Below are 13,438 nucleotides of genomic sequence, written 5' to 3'. Positions count from 1 at the left end.
TTTCCGCCACATTAATGATGTATTCCTAGGATCTAAGATACAGATTTTCCCGGACTTATCGAGGGACACTCAAAAAAGAAGAAAATAATTCTTGGCATTAAAACCAAGATTGCTTAGTTTAGGAGGGACTTTCCTCCTTAAATTTCCTTGTAGATGCATTGTTTCTTTAAATTCTTCTATATATATTTTCCTTGAACCTGGGAAGTTATCAGAATTCATAGTTAGTAAAGAATAATGTTGGAGAAATTCTTGATTGCAGTAATGCTACTCAGCTGTGTACTCTTTATCTCCTTACACTCTAAAGATTATATAATATTACTTTATTTGGTTTAAATGTTTAAGTATTGCTTAGTACTTGGATCAAAATTATGGACAAAGTATTTATTTTCTTTTTTCTTTTTTGTTTCTTTTTCCTTGAAATGGAAATAATTTCTTAATTTCATATGTTTATGTTATTACATGAATGTAATTTGAAAATTTGTAAAAAAATAAATAAATAAAATGGCCATATAGACATCCACGCAAAGCATAGGGGTAGCCTAATGGTTAGAGCAGAGGGCTGAGGACCAGGGAGTCCGGGTTCAAATCCCAGTTGGCTGTTTTGTGATTCTTTTTTAAAATTGTGAATCGTCCAGGGAAAGAAAAATACCTACTGTACCTGAATGTACATCACTTCAATAGTCTTTAAGCTTGCAGTTTTCTTATATATTCAGCTACAGTGGGTCTTTTTCTGTCCCTGGAGTGCTCACAATTAAAAAAAATCACAAAGAGCTGAAGCAAGATTTGAACCTGGGTCTCTTGGTTCTCAGTCCACTGCAATAACCATTAGACTACTCCTCAAAACTGCATGGAAATCTATTACGAATTTAAAACAGATTTTAGTACCATGAGCATCCATAGTATCTGAAGCTATCATAGAGTCCAGTACATGGACTGAACCTGATACCTCTCAAGGAACCTAGACTGCCCCAATTTGATTGCCACTACTTGATTGTCTGTACATTTGTCCATTAGATTGTAAGCTCTCAGAGCAGGGACTGTCCTTCTATGTTATATTGTACAGCGCTGCGTAACCCTAGTAGCGCTTTAGAAATGTCAAATAGTAGTAGTAGTAGTAGTAGTATCCCTTGCTAGCTTCACATTCAGGGGAGGGAGGGGAACAGCAACCACTGAGGTGGACAGCTGCTCAGTCAGAGCACCTTTCTGTAACTTGCATGTGCCAAGTACCAGGTCTAAACAATAACATTCATCTTTTTGGACATAGATGTCTTTTCCCCTTCTGAAATGAGAAATGGATGCCCATATTTTGGCCCCTTCTTGATCCCGCCCAGAGTACAACCCCAATCCCGCCCAGACCACATCCCCTTGCCATAAAGATGTACTACAGTTTTAGATTTCTATATCCTGGCTTTATGTTTAAATAATTTCTATTGATCTAAAGCAAAGATATACAAATAAAGCACATAGCACAATAGAATCACAAAGCCCGAACAAGAAACCCCACACCCCAACCCATCCCACCCTCCATGCACTCATAGGAGAGCTGGTCTCAACCAAGAAAAACAAGAGATATTCAAGAATTCAGTAGGCGACTACGATCTTGGGCAGGTATTGTTAACCAAAAAGGTTCCCAAGTCTCTTGAAGCGCCGCCCAAGCCCTGTGTCAAAATTGTACATTCTGTGCCACTCCATCCTTAGAGCAACCAACAGCAATGAGCACCAAGATTGCAGAGCAGGGCTCGTAGGTTCCAACCAGTGATGCAAAATTATTTTAACAGTATACATTATAGATTTATGAAGAAACCGTTGAAAACCCAAAGGCACTGGTGCTGTATAGTGATATTGACCAAACAGTACAAGCAGATTGAAAGTAAGTGAACAATCCCAGGAAGAATCTAGAGCTGCTAGCACCATGTGCCAAAAACTATTAAGCATAGGGCAGAACCAAAACATATACCCAACATTGCAGAAGGGTGACCTCATTTAAGGCAAAGGTCCTGTGCAATAATAAGGGCTTCATAAGCCTTATAGGGTGAAATGTAAAGTCATAAGGCAAACTTGTACAAAAGTTCCCACAGTGCCACGGACTCCGAATGCTTATGAATGCCAAGAACAAAGCCTTGAAGGTGGTCCAAGGACATTGTACACAAAAGGTTCTGAGACCATTTCTGTGTCAACAATTTATAATCCAAAGCCGAGGTAGTATCTTTCAAGAAGCAATGATGGTAGACTACTAGTATCGGTTGTTCAGAGCCCTGCGTAAATGCTTTTGTCAAAGTTTCTTGGATGCCCTCAATAAGATCAGTCCATGGCAGCAAAGCAATATAATATATCCTGGCTTTATAAAATCAGTTTGGACAGCCATGCAATATGGATGTGTAAATGCCAGTTTTAGATGTTCCAAATATGAATAGAGCTTCTAAAATAAGAGGGGCATAATCGAACGGGGACGACCATCTCTACGGGCGCCCATCTCTAAGGACGTTCTGGTGAAGGGGCAGGGAAACCCATATTATCATCTTTCGTTTCGATACTACAGTCAGGGACGCCCAAATCTCAACATTTAGGTCGACCTTAGAGATGCTCGTCCTTAGGTCGTCCTTAGAGATGCTCGTCCCCGGTTTTCGGCCATAATGGAAACTGAGAACGCCCATCTCAAAAACAACCAAATCCAAGGCATATGGTAATGGGAGGAGCCAGCATTCATAGTGCACTGGTCCCCCTGACATGCCAGGACACCAACTGGGCACCCTAGGAGGCACTGCAGTGGACTTCACAAATTGCTCCCAGCTGCATAGCTCCCTTACCTTCAGTGCTGAGCCCCCCAAACCCCACTCCCCACAGCTGTACACCACTACAATAGCTCTAAGGGGTAAAGGGGGGCACCTACATGTGGGTACAGTGGGTTTTGGTGGGTTTTGAAGGGCTCACATTTACCAGCACAAGTGTAACAGGTAGAGGGGGATGGGCCTGGGTCCACCTGCCTAAAGTGCACTGCACCCACTAAAACTGCTACAGAGACCTGCATACTGCCGTCATGGAGCTGGGTATGACATTTGAGGCTGGCATAGAGGCTGGCAAAAAAATATATACATTTTTTTTACGGTGGGAGTGGGTTGGTGACCACTGGGAGAGTAAGGGGAGGTCATCCCCGATTCCCTCCGGTGGTCATCTGGTCAGTTTGGACACCTTTTTGAGGCTTGGTCGTGAAAATAAAATGGGCCAAGTAAAGTCGACCAAATGCTCGTCAGAGACGTCCTTCTTTTTTCCATTATCGGCCGAGGACGCCCATCTCTTAAGCACGCCCCAGTCCCGCCTTCGCTACACCTCCGACCCCCCCCCCCCTGTGAACTTTGGTCATCCCCGCGACGGACTGCAGTTGAGGGCGCCCAAAATCGGCTTTTGATTATGCCAATTTGGGTGACCCTGAGTGAAAGATGCCCATCTCCCGATTTGTGTCGGAAGATGGGCGCCCTTCTCTTTCGAAAATGCCCCTGATAGTCTCACAGTCTTCCTTGTGAACTTTTTGCATTCTCCATATCTTCCCCTTCCCAAGGAAACTACAGGGTACGTTAGCCCTCCAGAGGCTGATAGCAGACACACCAAATCTTGCTTGTAGTACAGTGATCTGGCTTCTTAGAGCTGTGAAGGAGAAGGAGCTGTGAAGGAGCTGTGAGAAAACTGCCCTCCCCCCAACTCCCATAGCACTGACCTTCCTGGAGATAAAAGAAATGACAGAGAAAGGCACCACTCCTGTCACCATCAGTACTCATAAGAGCCACCTTTTCAAAATGATTGGAGGTGCAAAACCCAACACAAATTACTATAGACATAGTGAATGGATTTGTTCAATATTAGAGGTACTCAAGCACCCACTTTACCCAAAGATCAGGCACCTATGTAAGTACTCATATGAGGTGACTGTTCTTACAGAGGAGGACAGACAGTGAGAATTCTATTACCCTTGCAGGATATTAAATCCATGTCTACAAGTGAACAACATAGAATAATCATTTGATACACTCCATTAGTTTGTAGTACAGTATATATGATGTGCTGCCTGCAGTCACTTACCCGCTCTTGGGTTCCAAATTTCCCATCAGCCACCAAATGCACTTCATAAGTGAAATTCATCTCCCGTGATAGTTTGAGAAGTAGATCTACACAGAAGCCATAGCAGCAATGGAGAACATGGGGACGGCCTCAAGAAGAAAGAGTTTGAGGAAATGGATTTAACACACAGAAATCTTTCGTATTAAAGTTAAGATTATAAATATTTTAAACTACAAGACTGATAACATTATGAGAATTATGTTGTTAAGCGATGTCACATCAAGTCTTGGTAAAACTAGCAGCACTAGGAAAATACTGCATGCTTTCTAGTAGTTTTCAAACTGAGAATATGTGCACGCAGTCACTTGCATCAGTTTTATCTATGAGTAGGAGTTTTCTGGAAAACCATGAGTTGACATTTGAAAATCCAACGCAACAACAAAAAAGAGAAGAAGGAGGTAGATCAATGCTGTTCTAAAGAAAGTGGTTTATTTGTAGGTAATGACTAAAAATGACTCAAGGAGAAAGGGGTAGGAAAGGTGGCTCTATCCAAAACCAAGGGAGATGTGTCGATTTCAAAACCTTTATTGAAGAACATTCAAATGACTCGACACAGCTGCTGTGTTTCGGTGCAAAAAGCGCCTGCATCAGGAGTCTTATCCTCTCTCTCTCTCTAAAAATGACTCAATGCAGACCTGCGGTTCAGCACCACATGCACCTGCCTCAGGAGTCAGCTATATAGTTTCAGTCAAAGATGATAAGGATAATAAGGCACGACATGCAATTTTACCCTAGCCGTTTGCATATCAGCGTCTTTGATGCTGTTATAGTGGAGGTATTTATGCCTTATTGTCCTTTACACATCCTCTTTGGCTGAAACTATATAACTTCCTGAGGCAAGCGCATGTGGTGGTGAAATGCAGGTCTGCATCGAGTTTTAGCCATTAATTACTAATAAACCACTTGATTTGGAACAACATTGGTTTACCTCTTTTTCTCTTTTTGTTGGTGTGTTGTGCTTTGTTCTTAGGGGGCTACTTCTGCTTTTTCTTTTTTATCATTTGAAAATCTAGTCCATATACATACTTAACCTCCCTGATTACATTAGTGGCTACTTAACATGTAGTCACTAATGTAATCAGCACTGATTTTTTTGTGGGGGTGTGACAAAGGTTAACATGGGTGGGCTTGGGCAGTTTGGATGTTGACACCACTTCCAGTTCTTCTCTCATTAGCTTGTGCAGCTGAGTGAGTGAGTGAGCCTGACTCCAAAATGATTGAGCTGTGGCCCACTGAGGCCCATCAGTGGCTACACCACTGCCTGGAATGCCTCTTGTTAGCTGCACTGAGGAAGGGCAATTTTAGACAGCCAATGTAAACAACATAGTTAAAATGCTTTTATATAAATCATTTTGAAAAATTATCCTTATTATAAGATGTGAATTAAAGGAAGGACTCCCTGAACAGCTGCAGATTGAAGGGCATGCTCCCTTTACAGCTGTGAATTAAAGGAAGTGTGCTTCTTACTTAATAACATAGGGGGTAATACTCAGCCAGCACTGATCAGCATTTTTTTTAAACGCTGACCACCACTGCCAAAATTATGCATGAATATTCAATGCTGGGCCATGTCTGGGTACTGTTATTAAATATTCAAGTATGTGTGAATGGCCATCACTTAAACAGATACGTTAAACTGGCCAAAATAGGACTGTTATTTATGTAGTCCTATTTGGCCGGTTAATTTAACTGGTTAAGGGCTGAATATTGTCACTTATCCAGTTAAGTGATGGCCATTCACTGCCCTGTTTCCAACTCCAGACCGCCCACACAATAGCCAGGTTTGTCTTTAGCGGTTAGAGAGGATATTCAGCGGCACTTTCTGGGTAAGTGCTACTGAATACTCTTCAGGGCCCATTCAGAGCCAATTAACCGGGCAAGAAGCTATCTTAACTAGCTTTGAATATCAATCCCATAGTAACATAGGAGCCATAGCATAATGCAGTGCAGCATAATTAGATTGTGTGCAAATAGCAGTGCAGTGCAAATAATATGGAAATAGGCTATGTGCAAAAAATGTGCTAACATAGCAGAGCATGCCAGCTGCATATGCACATGTTTCTGAGCTAGCAACAGCTACACTTAGCACACAAGAAAATTGTTATCGGCACAAAGAGTTGTTTGAGTGCATCTGCTACTCTGCATATACAACAATTTTTGCAATACTATTGTCTATGCACAGAGTGGAATTCCATCAAGTGCACAGATGTGTATGCTGATACACAATTTTTGCAAATACCACAGTTCAGTATTTCTTTGCTTCAGTACATTTCCCCTCACCTCTTCCTCTCAAATAAAGCCAGAAGAAGTTGCATGCCCTCTATGCTCATGGTAAAGAGAAGAAAGTGTCATAACATCCTACTATTATTATTATTATTATTTGTAGCATTTGTATCCCACATTTTCCCATCAATTTGCCTGCTCAATGTGGCTTACATTTGCCGTAATGGCGGTTGCCATTTCCGGGTAACAGAATTACAAATGGTATAGCGTTACAGTGCATACATATATGGTAACAAACATGGAACATAACATAAATGGAACAGATCATGGTGTATATATACACCATGTGCATACATATATGGTAAAGAAGAATAAATTATGGTATTGCATGAAGGTTCCTGAGTAATAAATTGGGTTGTAACATACATTAGGTCATCGACTGCAGAAGTATGAACTAAATTTACTCTTCCTCAGAGCTTGCGTTAAACCCTAGCATTAAAAATCCAGTGCTAAACCGTATGAAGGTGTATTTTCAAAGCACTTAGACTTACAAAGTTATGTGGAGGGGCATTTTTGATATGACGTCTAAGTCTGATTTTGGACGTTTTGCATACAACATCCAAAATCTGAATAGAAAAGAAGGTCATTTTCAAAAAAGAAAAATGCCTATTTTTTAATACTGTTTTGAACAAGGTTTTGTGATTTGGACATTTTGTTTTTGGTCCATTTTTGAAAAAAAAAAAAAAACCCTGAACAGGTGCAAAACATAGAGATTCGTGGAATTGGGATGTAGGAGGAGCTAGCACTTTTAGTAGAATGGTCTCCCAGACATCCCAGAAGATCAATGGGGCACCCTAGAGGGCACGCCTGTGCACTTCATAAAAATGCTCCAAGGTACACATCTCACCTTTTCTCCCTTATCTTGTTTCCTGAACCCTCCAAAACCCACCCAAAACCCACTGTCTCCCACTGTACACCAATACAATAGCCCTTATGGGTGAAGGGGGCACCTATATGTGGGTACAGTATGGTTTTGGTTACCTTGGGAGGTGTCACAGTTTCCACCACGTGTGACAGATAGAGAGAGATAGGGACCTGGGTCCCCCACTGTGTATTGCACCAACCACTACACTACTCCAGGGACCTTCATGCTGGTCTAACAGACCTCATTTTAACATCTTCAGCTGTCATAGAGGCTGGTAAGTAATATTTTTATTCACATATTTTGGAGGGTGGAAGGGAGTCAGTGACCACTGGGGGTTATTGGGGGGGGGGGGGGTCACCCCTGATTCTCTCCAGTGGTCATTTAGGGCACCTTTTTGTGCCTTATTCATTCTGAAAACAGGTCTAGAACAAAACATCTTGGTTTTAGTCCTGGACGTTTTTGTTTTGTTCCATTATGGCTGTAAAACGTCCAAGAGTTAGGCACACCCTAGTCCCACCTTTGGAACACCCCCGACATGCTCCTTTGTGATTTGAACGCACTTCTGATGGACTTCATAGAAAAACACCTAAAAATAGGTTTTGAAAATACTGATTTGGACATTTTTGTGAGAAAGACATCCAAATGCTGCTTTATGCCACTTTTTAGATGTTTTTCTATTTTGAAACTGGGCCTCGTGGAGGGGCATAATCGAACGCAAACGCCTATCTCCATGGGCGTTTATCTCAGAGAACGGGTCCGTGAAGGGGTGGGCCGAACCATATTTTCAAAAAAATGGACGTTTTTGAGCTGGGCGTTTGTTTTTTTTTTTTAGCGATAATGGAAACTAAAAACGCCCAGCTCAAAAACGTCCTAATCCGAGCCATTTGGTCATGGGAGGGGCCAGGATTGGTAGTACACTGGCCCCCCTGATATGCCAGGACACCAACTGGGCACCTTAGGTCAGTGCGGTGGACTTCAGAAAAAGCTCCCACATGCATAGCTCCCTTACCACGGGTGCTGAGCTCCCAACCCCCCCTCCCCTAAAACCCACTACCCACAAATGTAGAACACTACCATAGCTCTTAGGGGTGAAGGGGGCACCTACATGTGGGTACAGTGGGTTTTGTAGGCCTCCCATTTACCAGCACAAGTGTTGCAGGTGGGGAGGGGATGGGCCTGGGTCCATCTGGCTGAAGTGCACTGCGGTACCCACTAGAAGTGCTCCAGGGACCTGCATACACGCAGGCCTCTAGAACTTGTTGCTGCTGTATAACATTGGCACACCAGTTGACACCTGAAGACTAATCTCTCCGAAAACGTCTTTTATTGGAATAAGCACGTTTACTCACAGTTAACTGCAGAGGTTGTGCCCCACTGGCAACGAGTCTCCCTGGTACTGAGATTAGCAGTAGGTCAGAGCAGGCAGAATGCTGTACAATGCCCTCTTTCAGCCACATTCAAGGTAAGAACTAAGTTGTCTAACGTGGCTAACACAGGAAAGGGAACTAAAACTGGCTTACAAAAATGGCCACTACCGCATGGACTACAACAGGAAACACAACAGGGCACACTCTGACCCAGTAGGCAGGGGGAAAAGCACCATGGGAGAAGAGCCTACCAACTACCATCGTAAGACTGTAACACAAGCTAATGAAATCACGGAGCCCAATACCCTACACCCACCACAATGCAATGCTGATGTGACTCTGTAGTGCACCCGAGAGCCACATCTGACCCAGGGAAAGGCTGTGAGAGGATCGAACACATTCTGCTGTCATGGAGGTGGGTATGGCATTTGAGGCTGGCATACAGGCTGGGAAAAAAGTTTTTAAAGTGGGGTTTTTTTGGTGGGAGGGGGGTTAGTGACCACTGGGAGAGTCCGGGGACGTCATCCCCGATTCCCTCCAGTGGTCATCTGGGCAGTTGGGGCACTTTTTTGGGACTTGTTCGTAAAAAAAAAGGGTCCAAAAAAGTGACCCAAAATCACGGTAAAAACGCCTTTTTTTTTCGATTATCAGCTACAGACGCCCATCTCTCCTCGGCTGATAACCATGCCCCAGTCCGGCCTCCGACACGCCCCCGTCAATTTTATTAGTTTCCGCGACGGAGTGCAGTTGGAAACGCCCAAAATCGGCTTTCGATTATACCGATTTGGGCGCCTTTGCGAGAAAAACGCCCATCTCCCGATTTGGGTCGAAATATAGGCGTTTTTCTCTTTCGATTATAAGCTGGATAGTCTTCTATGCATTTCTCTGCATTGTCACTAAATAACTAATATCTTCTCTAGCTTGTATTGTAAATGAACTCTGCACTAATGTCTACCTGAGGCTTTGCGCACAGTGAACTTATGCGCACAACTTGTTTCTACATAGGGCACCCACAAAATAGTGCACAAAGCCTAGCACACTTTACTGCATCACCCCCGAAGCAAATGACAGCAGATAAAGACCAACTGGTCTGTCCAGTCTAGTCAGCAATATTTTGGCATTCTGCTTAGGTTCTACCAAATTCTCTGTGCAAAATATACCCCTTCTCCTCCCTTGTGCCTTTTTAGAAAAAGTATAATCCTTTGGCTGCTGCTTTGGGCTGAATTTAATAAGTAGTATTAGTAGCAGTAGAATTGTTGCTCTGTACAGCTTATCCCAATGCTTTGTTACCATTCTCTTTCCAATAAGGGAAGCCTTGACAATGTTTCTTAGAATTCAGGAGCCAACACAAAAACCTAGGAAACAGACTTATAAATGATCGGAATTTGCATTTATTTATGCACAGTTTTAAGTTGCCCATTCATAATGTACACAAGGTGATGTACAGCAAACTACTGTAGGCAATACAACAACAGTTTATATGTAAAAAGTAGCAATAAGAAGGTTTAAAATAAAATCAGCAGTATGTACACCCCAGAATGCAACCTGAAATATCTTACTTAACAAAAGGGCCCTTTTACTAATAAGTAGCTAACCCAGGTTTTATCACATGGTGCATATTTGTGTGGGTCCAAACTAATGTCCTCTGTATTAAAAAATGGAACCAGCATGAAAAAATTCCCATACTAGCTATCTAATGCAGGAGTGGGCGAGAGATGAGCATGACATAGGCAGGCAGAGAAGTGGTAGGCTGTGACAGCTAGCACACGAGTTGGTATCAAATGCTAGATGTCATGACTACCAACAGCATGACCACAGTTACTGTTACTTCAAGAAGAGGTGGTGTAGCTGCGCTATTGACAGTCCATTAGCACAGTTGCTGTCATGCGAGTATGGTGGTGCTCCCCTTGACATCCCCAATCTCAGCTTCCACATCCCAACACAGTTCCACCTCACATTCAGTCTCACCCCTGAAGGCCCCCTGCATGTCTGAACCCTCCAATTTTCTGTATACACATCTGATACCCATTCCCAAGGTCCCCCTTGAAGGTCTAGTCCCCTGGTACACAAACCTCACCCCTTCCCTAAACTCCATCCCCTGAAGAAAACATCCATCCCTTAGAGCCCTAACCTGTCCCACTCTTGACCTCTTCTAGGACCTATTTAGTCAGTACTAGTTGTCCAGTGGCCCCTGGTGGCAGCAATCCTCCTCCACTGCCATCCAGGTTGGCACCAGGATCCAAAATGATGTCAATGGCCTGTAGCAGTAGTCCTGTGGTATTACTGCTAGGGGGCACATCCATGTGCTAAATGTGTACTCTGTATGGCAAGTACAGGGCAGATACAGGGCAAGCCCCCTACATTTACTGCACACGGTTTGCATTTTACAATCCAATAATCTTTGTTGTTAATATGTGGTAAGTGCAAAACATATTGCACTTTAGTAAAAGAGCCACAAAATCTCTCTGTACCTGCATAAATGTAAAACAATAAAAAATTAAAATACTGGTTCTGTTGCTTGACCTTTTCCTTTGTAGTCATTTCTCTTTTTTTCTCCAGCATATGATGACTAGGCCTACATTTCTAAAGGTATACTATTGTAAAAGCACCTCTAGTTCGGGCACAAACTGGGGAGTCTACCAATTACCAGTGTTGTTATAGTGTAGCCGTCTAGCCGAATACCTTGAGTCCTCAGAATGTTTCTTAACAGAGATATAGAAAACTAAATTAATTTTGAGTCCAGGAACCAGTCAGATGTTATAAAGTTTTAATAGTCTTTATTAGGGTTCCAATAAGAAGTAATTAGCAAAATGTTGTCAAAATGGAACTAGTAGCTTTTGTATCTTTCTCAAACTTGAATCAAAAAAACCCTTTTTTTTCATTTCTCAATATGTTGTACTGAATAACTTTCTGTATAATACACAAATTTTTCCTTACAAACAGATCTAGAACTATATCAAACCGCAGACCTTAGGAACAGCAATTATCGAGTAACTATTACTAAATGTTAACCTTTTATTGTCTCTGACTATGCCCTGTTTTTTTAGGAGTGACCCTTTGTGCTTAATTTCTGTCTTTTAGGTACCATGAAATTACTTCTCATCCTATCAGGTAAGTTCTTTTTCTTCTCCCACGTGTGAATGTCCACTTATCTGTGCACACTATTTGTCTCTCTTGTCTCTTCTTCTTTCTTGTATACATTGGGGCCCACCTTCTTCAGCTTCTGCATCCAGATGCTGTCACCTACTATCGTATTCTTCAATAAATTAAAGTAGAAAGTCTGTCTTCCTGACTAGACACAGTCCGGCTGATATTTAAAACCCTTTAATTGGCCAGAAGCGGCACAATGGTACTTATCGGAGTATCCAGTGTTATTCAGTAGGAGATAGCCAGCTATCTCCTGTTGAATATTGCCAGTTAGAGCTAAGCAGATAGACAGTTATACTGTGCAATATAACCAGCTATCCGCTGATGTTCAGCGCATCACCAGCTAAGTCTGGCAACCAAATTTGGACGTGAAAATAGCAGATATATCTTTGGCCGGTTTAAACTTAACTGGCTAGCACTGAATGTCGGCTTGGCTGCTTAAATTTAAACTGGGCAAAATACACCTGGATATTCAATGCCGGTCACTGGATACGCCCCAGTATTGAACATCTGGGCTCAGCACCAACCATGGGAGGTGACCTGGCTACCTCCCATGGTTGGCAGCCCAACTACCCCCCATGGTCTGAATATCGGGCCCAGTATCTGTTGTTTGAGGAAAAAAGGAAACTCTTTGGGCCTCTATCTTCTTAAATAAATGAAAATTCAAAATCTTTATCTATGGTATGCCTATTCTTTTACTGCTTCCTTGTACTAATGAAAGGCACAAATTTCTTAAGCCTTTCACACCACAATATCACTCAAGCCAGTATTCACTGAACAGGTCTCAGAAACACAGTTCAGGGCCTATCCACACTTGGGCCCTGAAGGCATGGCCTTGTCAGAACAGAATCTTAAATTTATTTTTAAAGAAAATAGGAAAAACTTGCCTTGAGTTGAATTCTGTCTTTTAAACACCTTGCAAACAGCCAGCCACTTTTCTCAGATGCTCTCAGACCTAGTTCAGGCAATCTCTAACACACTGGGCAGAAAAATAAAATTTAAAAACCCAGTTTTTTTTCCACAAAGGACTCTAAACCCTTTCTCTTAAATGTAATAATTGCATTTGTGAATACTGGTCCACTTTCAACCACTTTCCTCTATTGTGGAAATGTGCTCTAAGACGCATTTTTCTGAAGAATTCTTCTAGGTCTGAATATAGTTGGATTTCATCAAGTTTGCTAGATGGGCAAAAAGAAAGTCCTTTTGAGAGTACAGAGACCTTTAAAATAAGAATGATTGAATATTTTGACACACAACAAACAGGACTTAATAAGGATCTGGGTTTTCTAACCCATTATAAACCATAAGCTGTATTTCTCTGTTTATTTCTCTGTTTATTACCCTCCTCTCACCTACCAACACCCATTCTGTTAGAATATCAATGAAATGCTTTGATGTCCCCATGCATACCCCACCCTCCCACTCTGTCAGACTGTCAAAGTAATGTTTTGATGTTTCTCTTATGTATACTACCTGCTACCACATATCCCGCTAATAACCAAACTTATGGAAGGCGTAGTGACGAAACAACTCACTAACCACCTAAATAAACACTCAATTCTACACGAATCTCAATCAGGATTTCGATCTAACTACAGCACAGAAACAGTACTAGTAACTTTAATGAATAAATTTAAACAAACAATCGCAACCGGCAATAATA

At 42.1% G+C, this 13,438-nt stretch overlaps 1 protein-coding gene across 4 annotated transcripts in view; it reads right to left on the bottom strand.

Annotated features, from left to right (window-relative positions):
- The window catches only part of GRIN1 (glutamate ionotropic receptor NMDA type subunit 1), a 703,940-nt gene that overhangs the window by 216,159 nt on the left and 474,343 nt on the right, over positions 1 to 13,438 (bottom strand). For all 4 annotated transcript variants that reach the window (XM_030206505.1, XM_030206506.1, XM_030206507.1 and 1 more), the window contains one exon: positions 4,075 to 4,202. In XM_030206505.1, the coding sequence (XP_030062365.1) occupies positions 4,075 to 4,202 (128 nt within the window). The remainder of the gene's footprint in view (positions 1 to 4,074; positions 4,203 to 13,438) is intronic.

Source organism: Microcaecilia unicolor, chromosome 6 (genome assembly GCF_901765095.1).
Source record: "Microcaecilia unicolor chromosome 6, aMicUni1.1, whole genome shotgun sequence".
NCBI lineage: Eukaryota > Metazoa > Chordata > Amphibia > Gymnophiona > Siphonopidae > Microcaecilia > Microcaecilia unicolor.
Note: the sequence above shows the minus strand (reverse complement) of the source record. Positions and strands in the feature narration are given on the sequence as shown.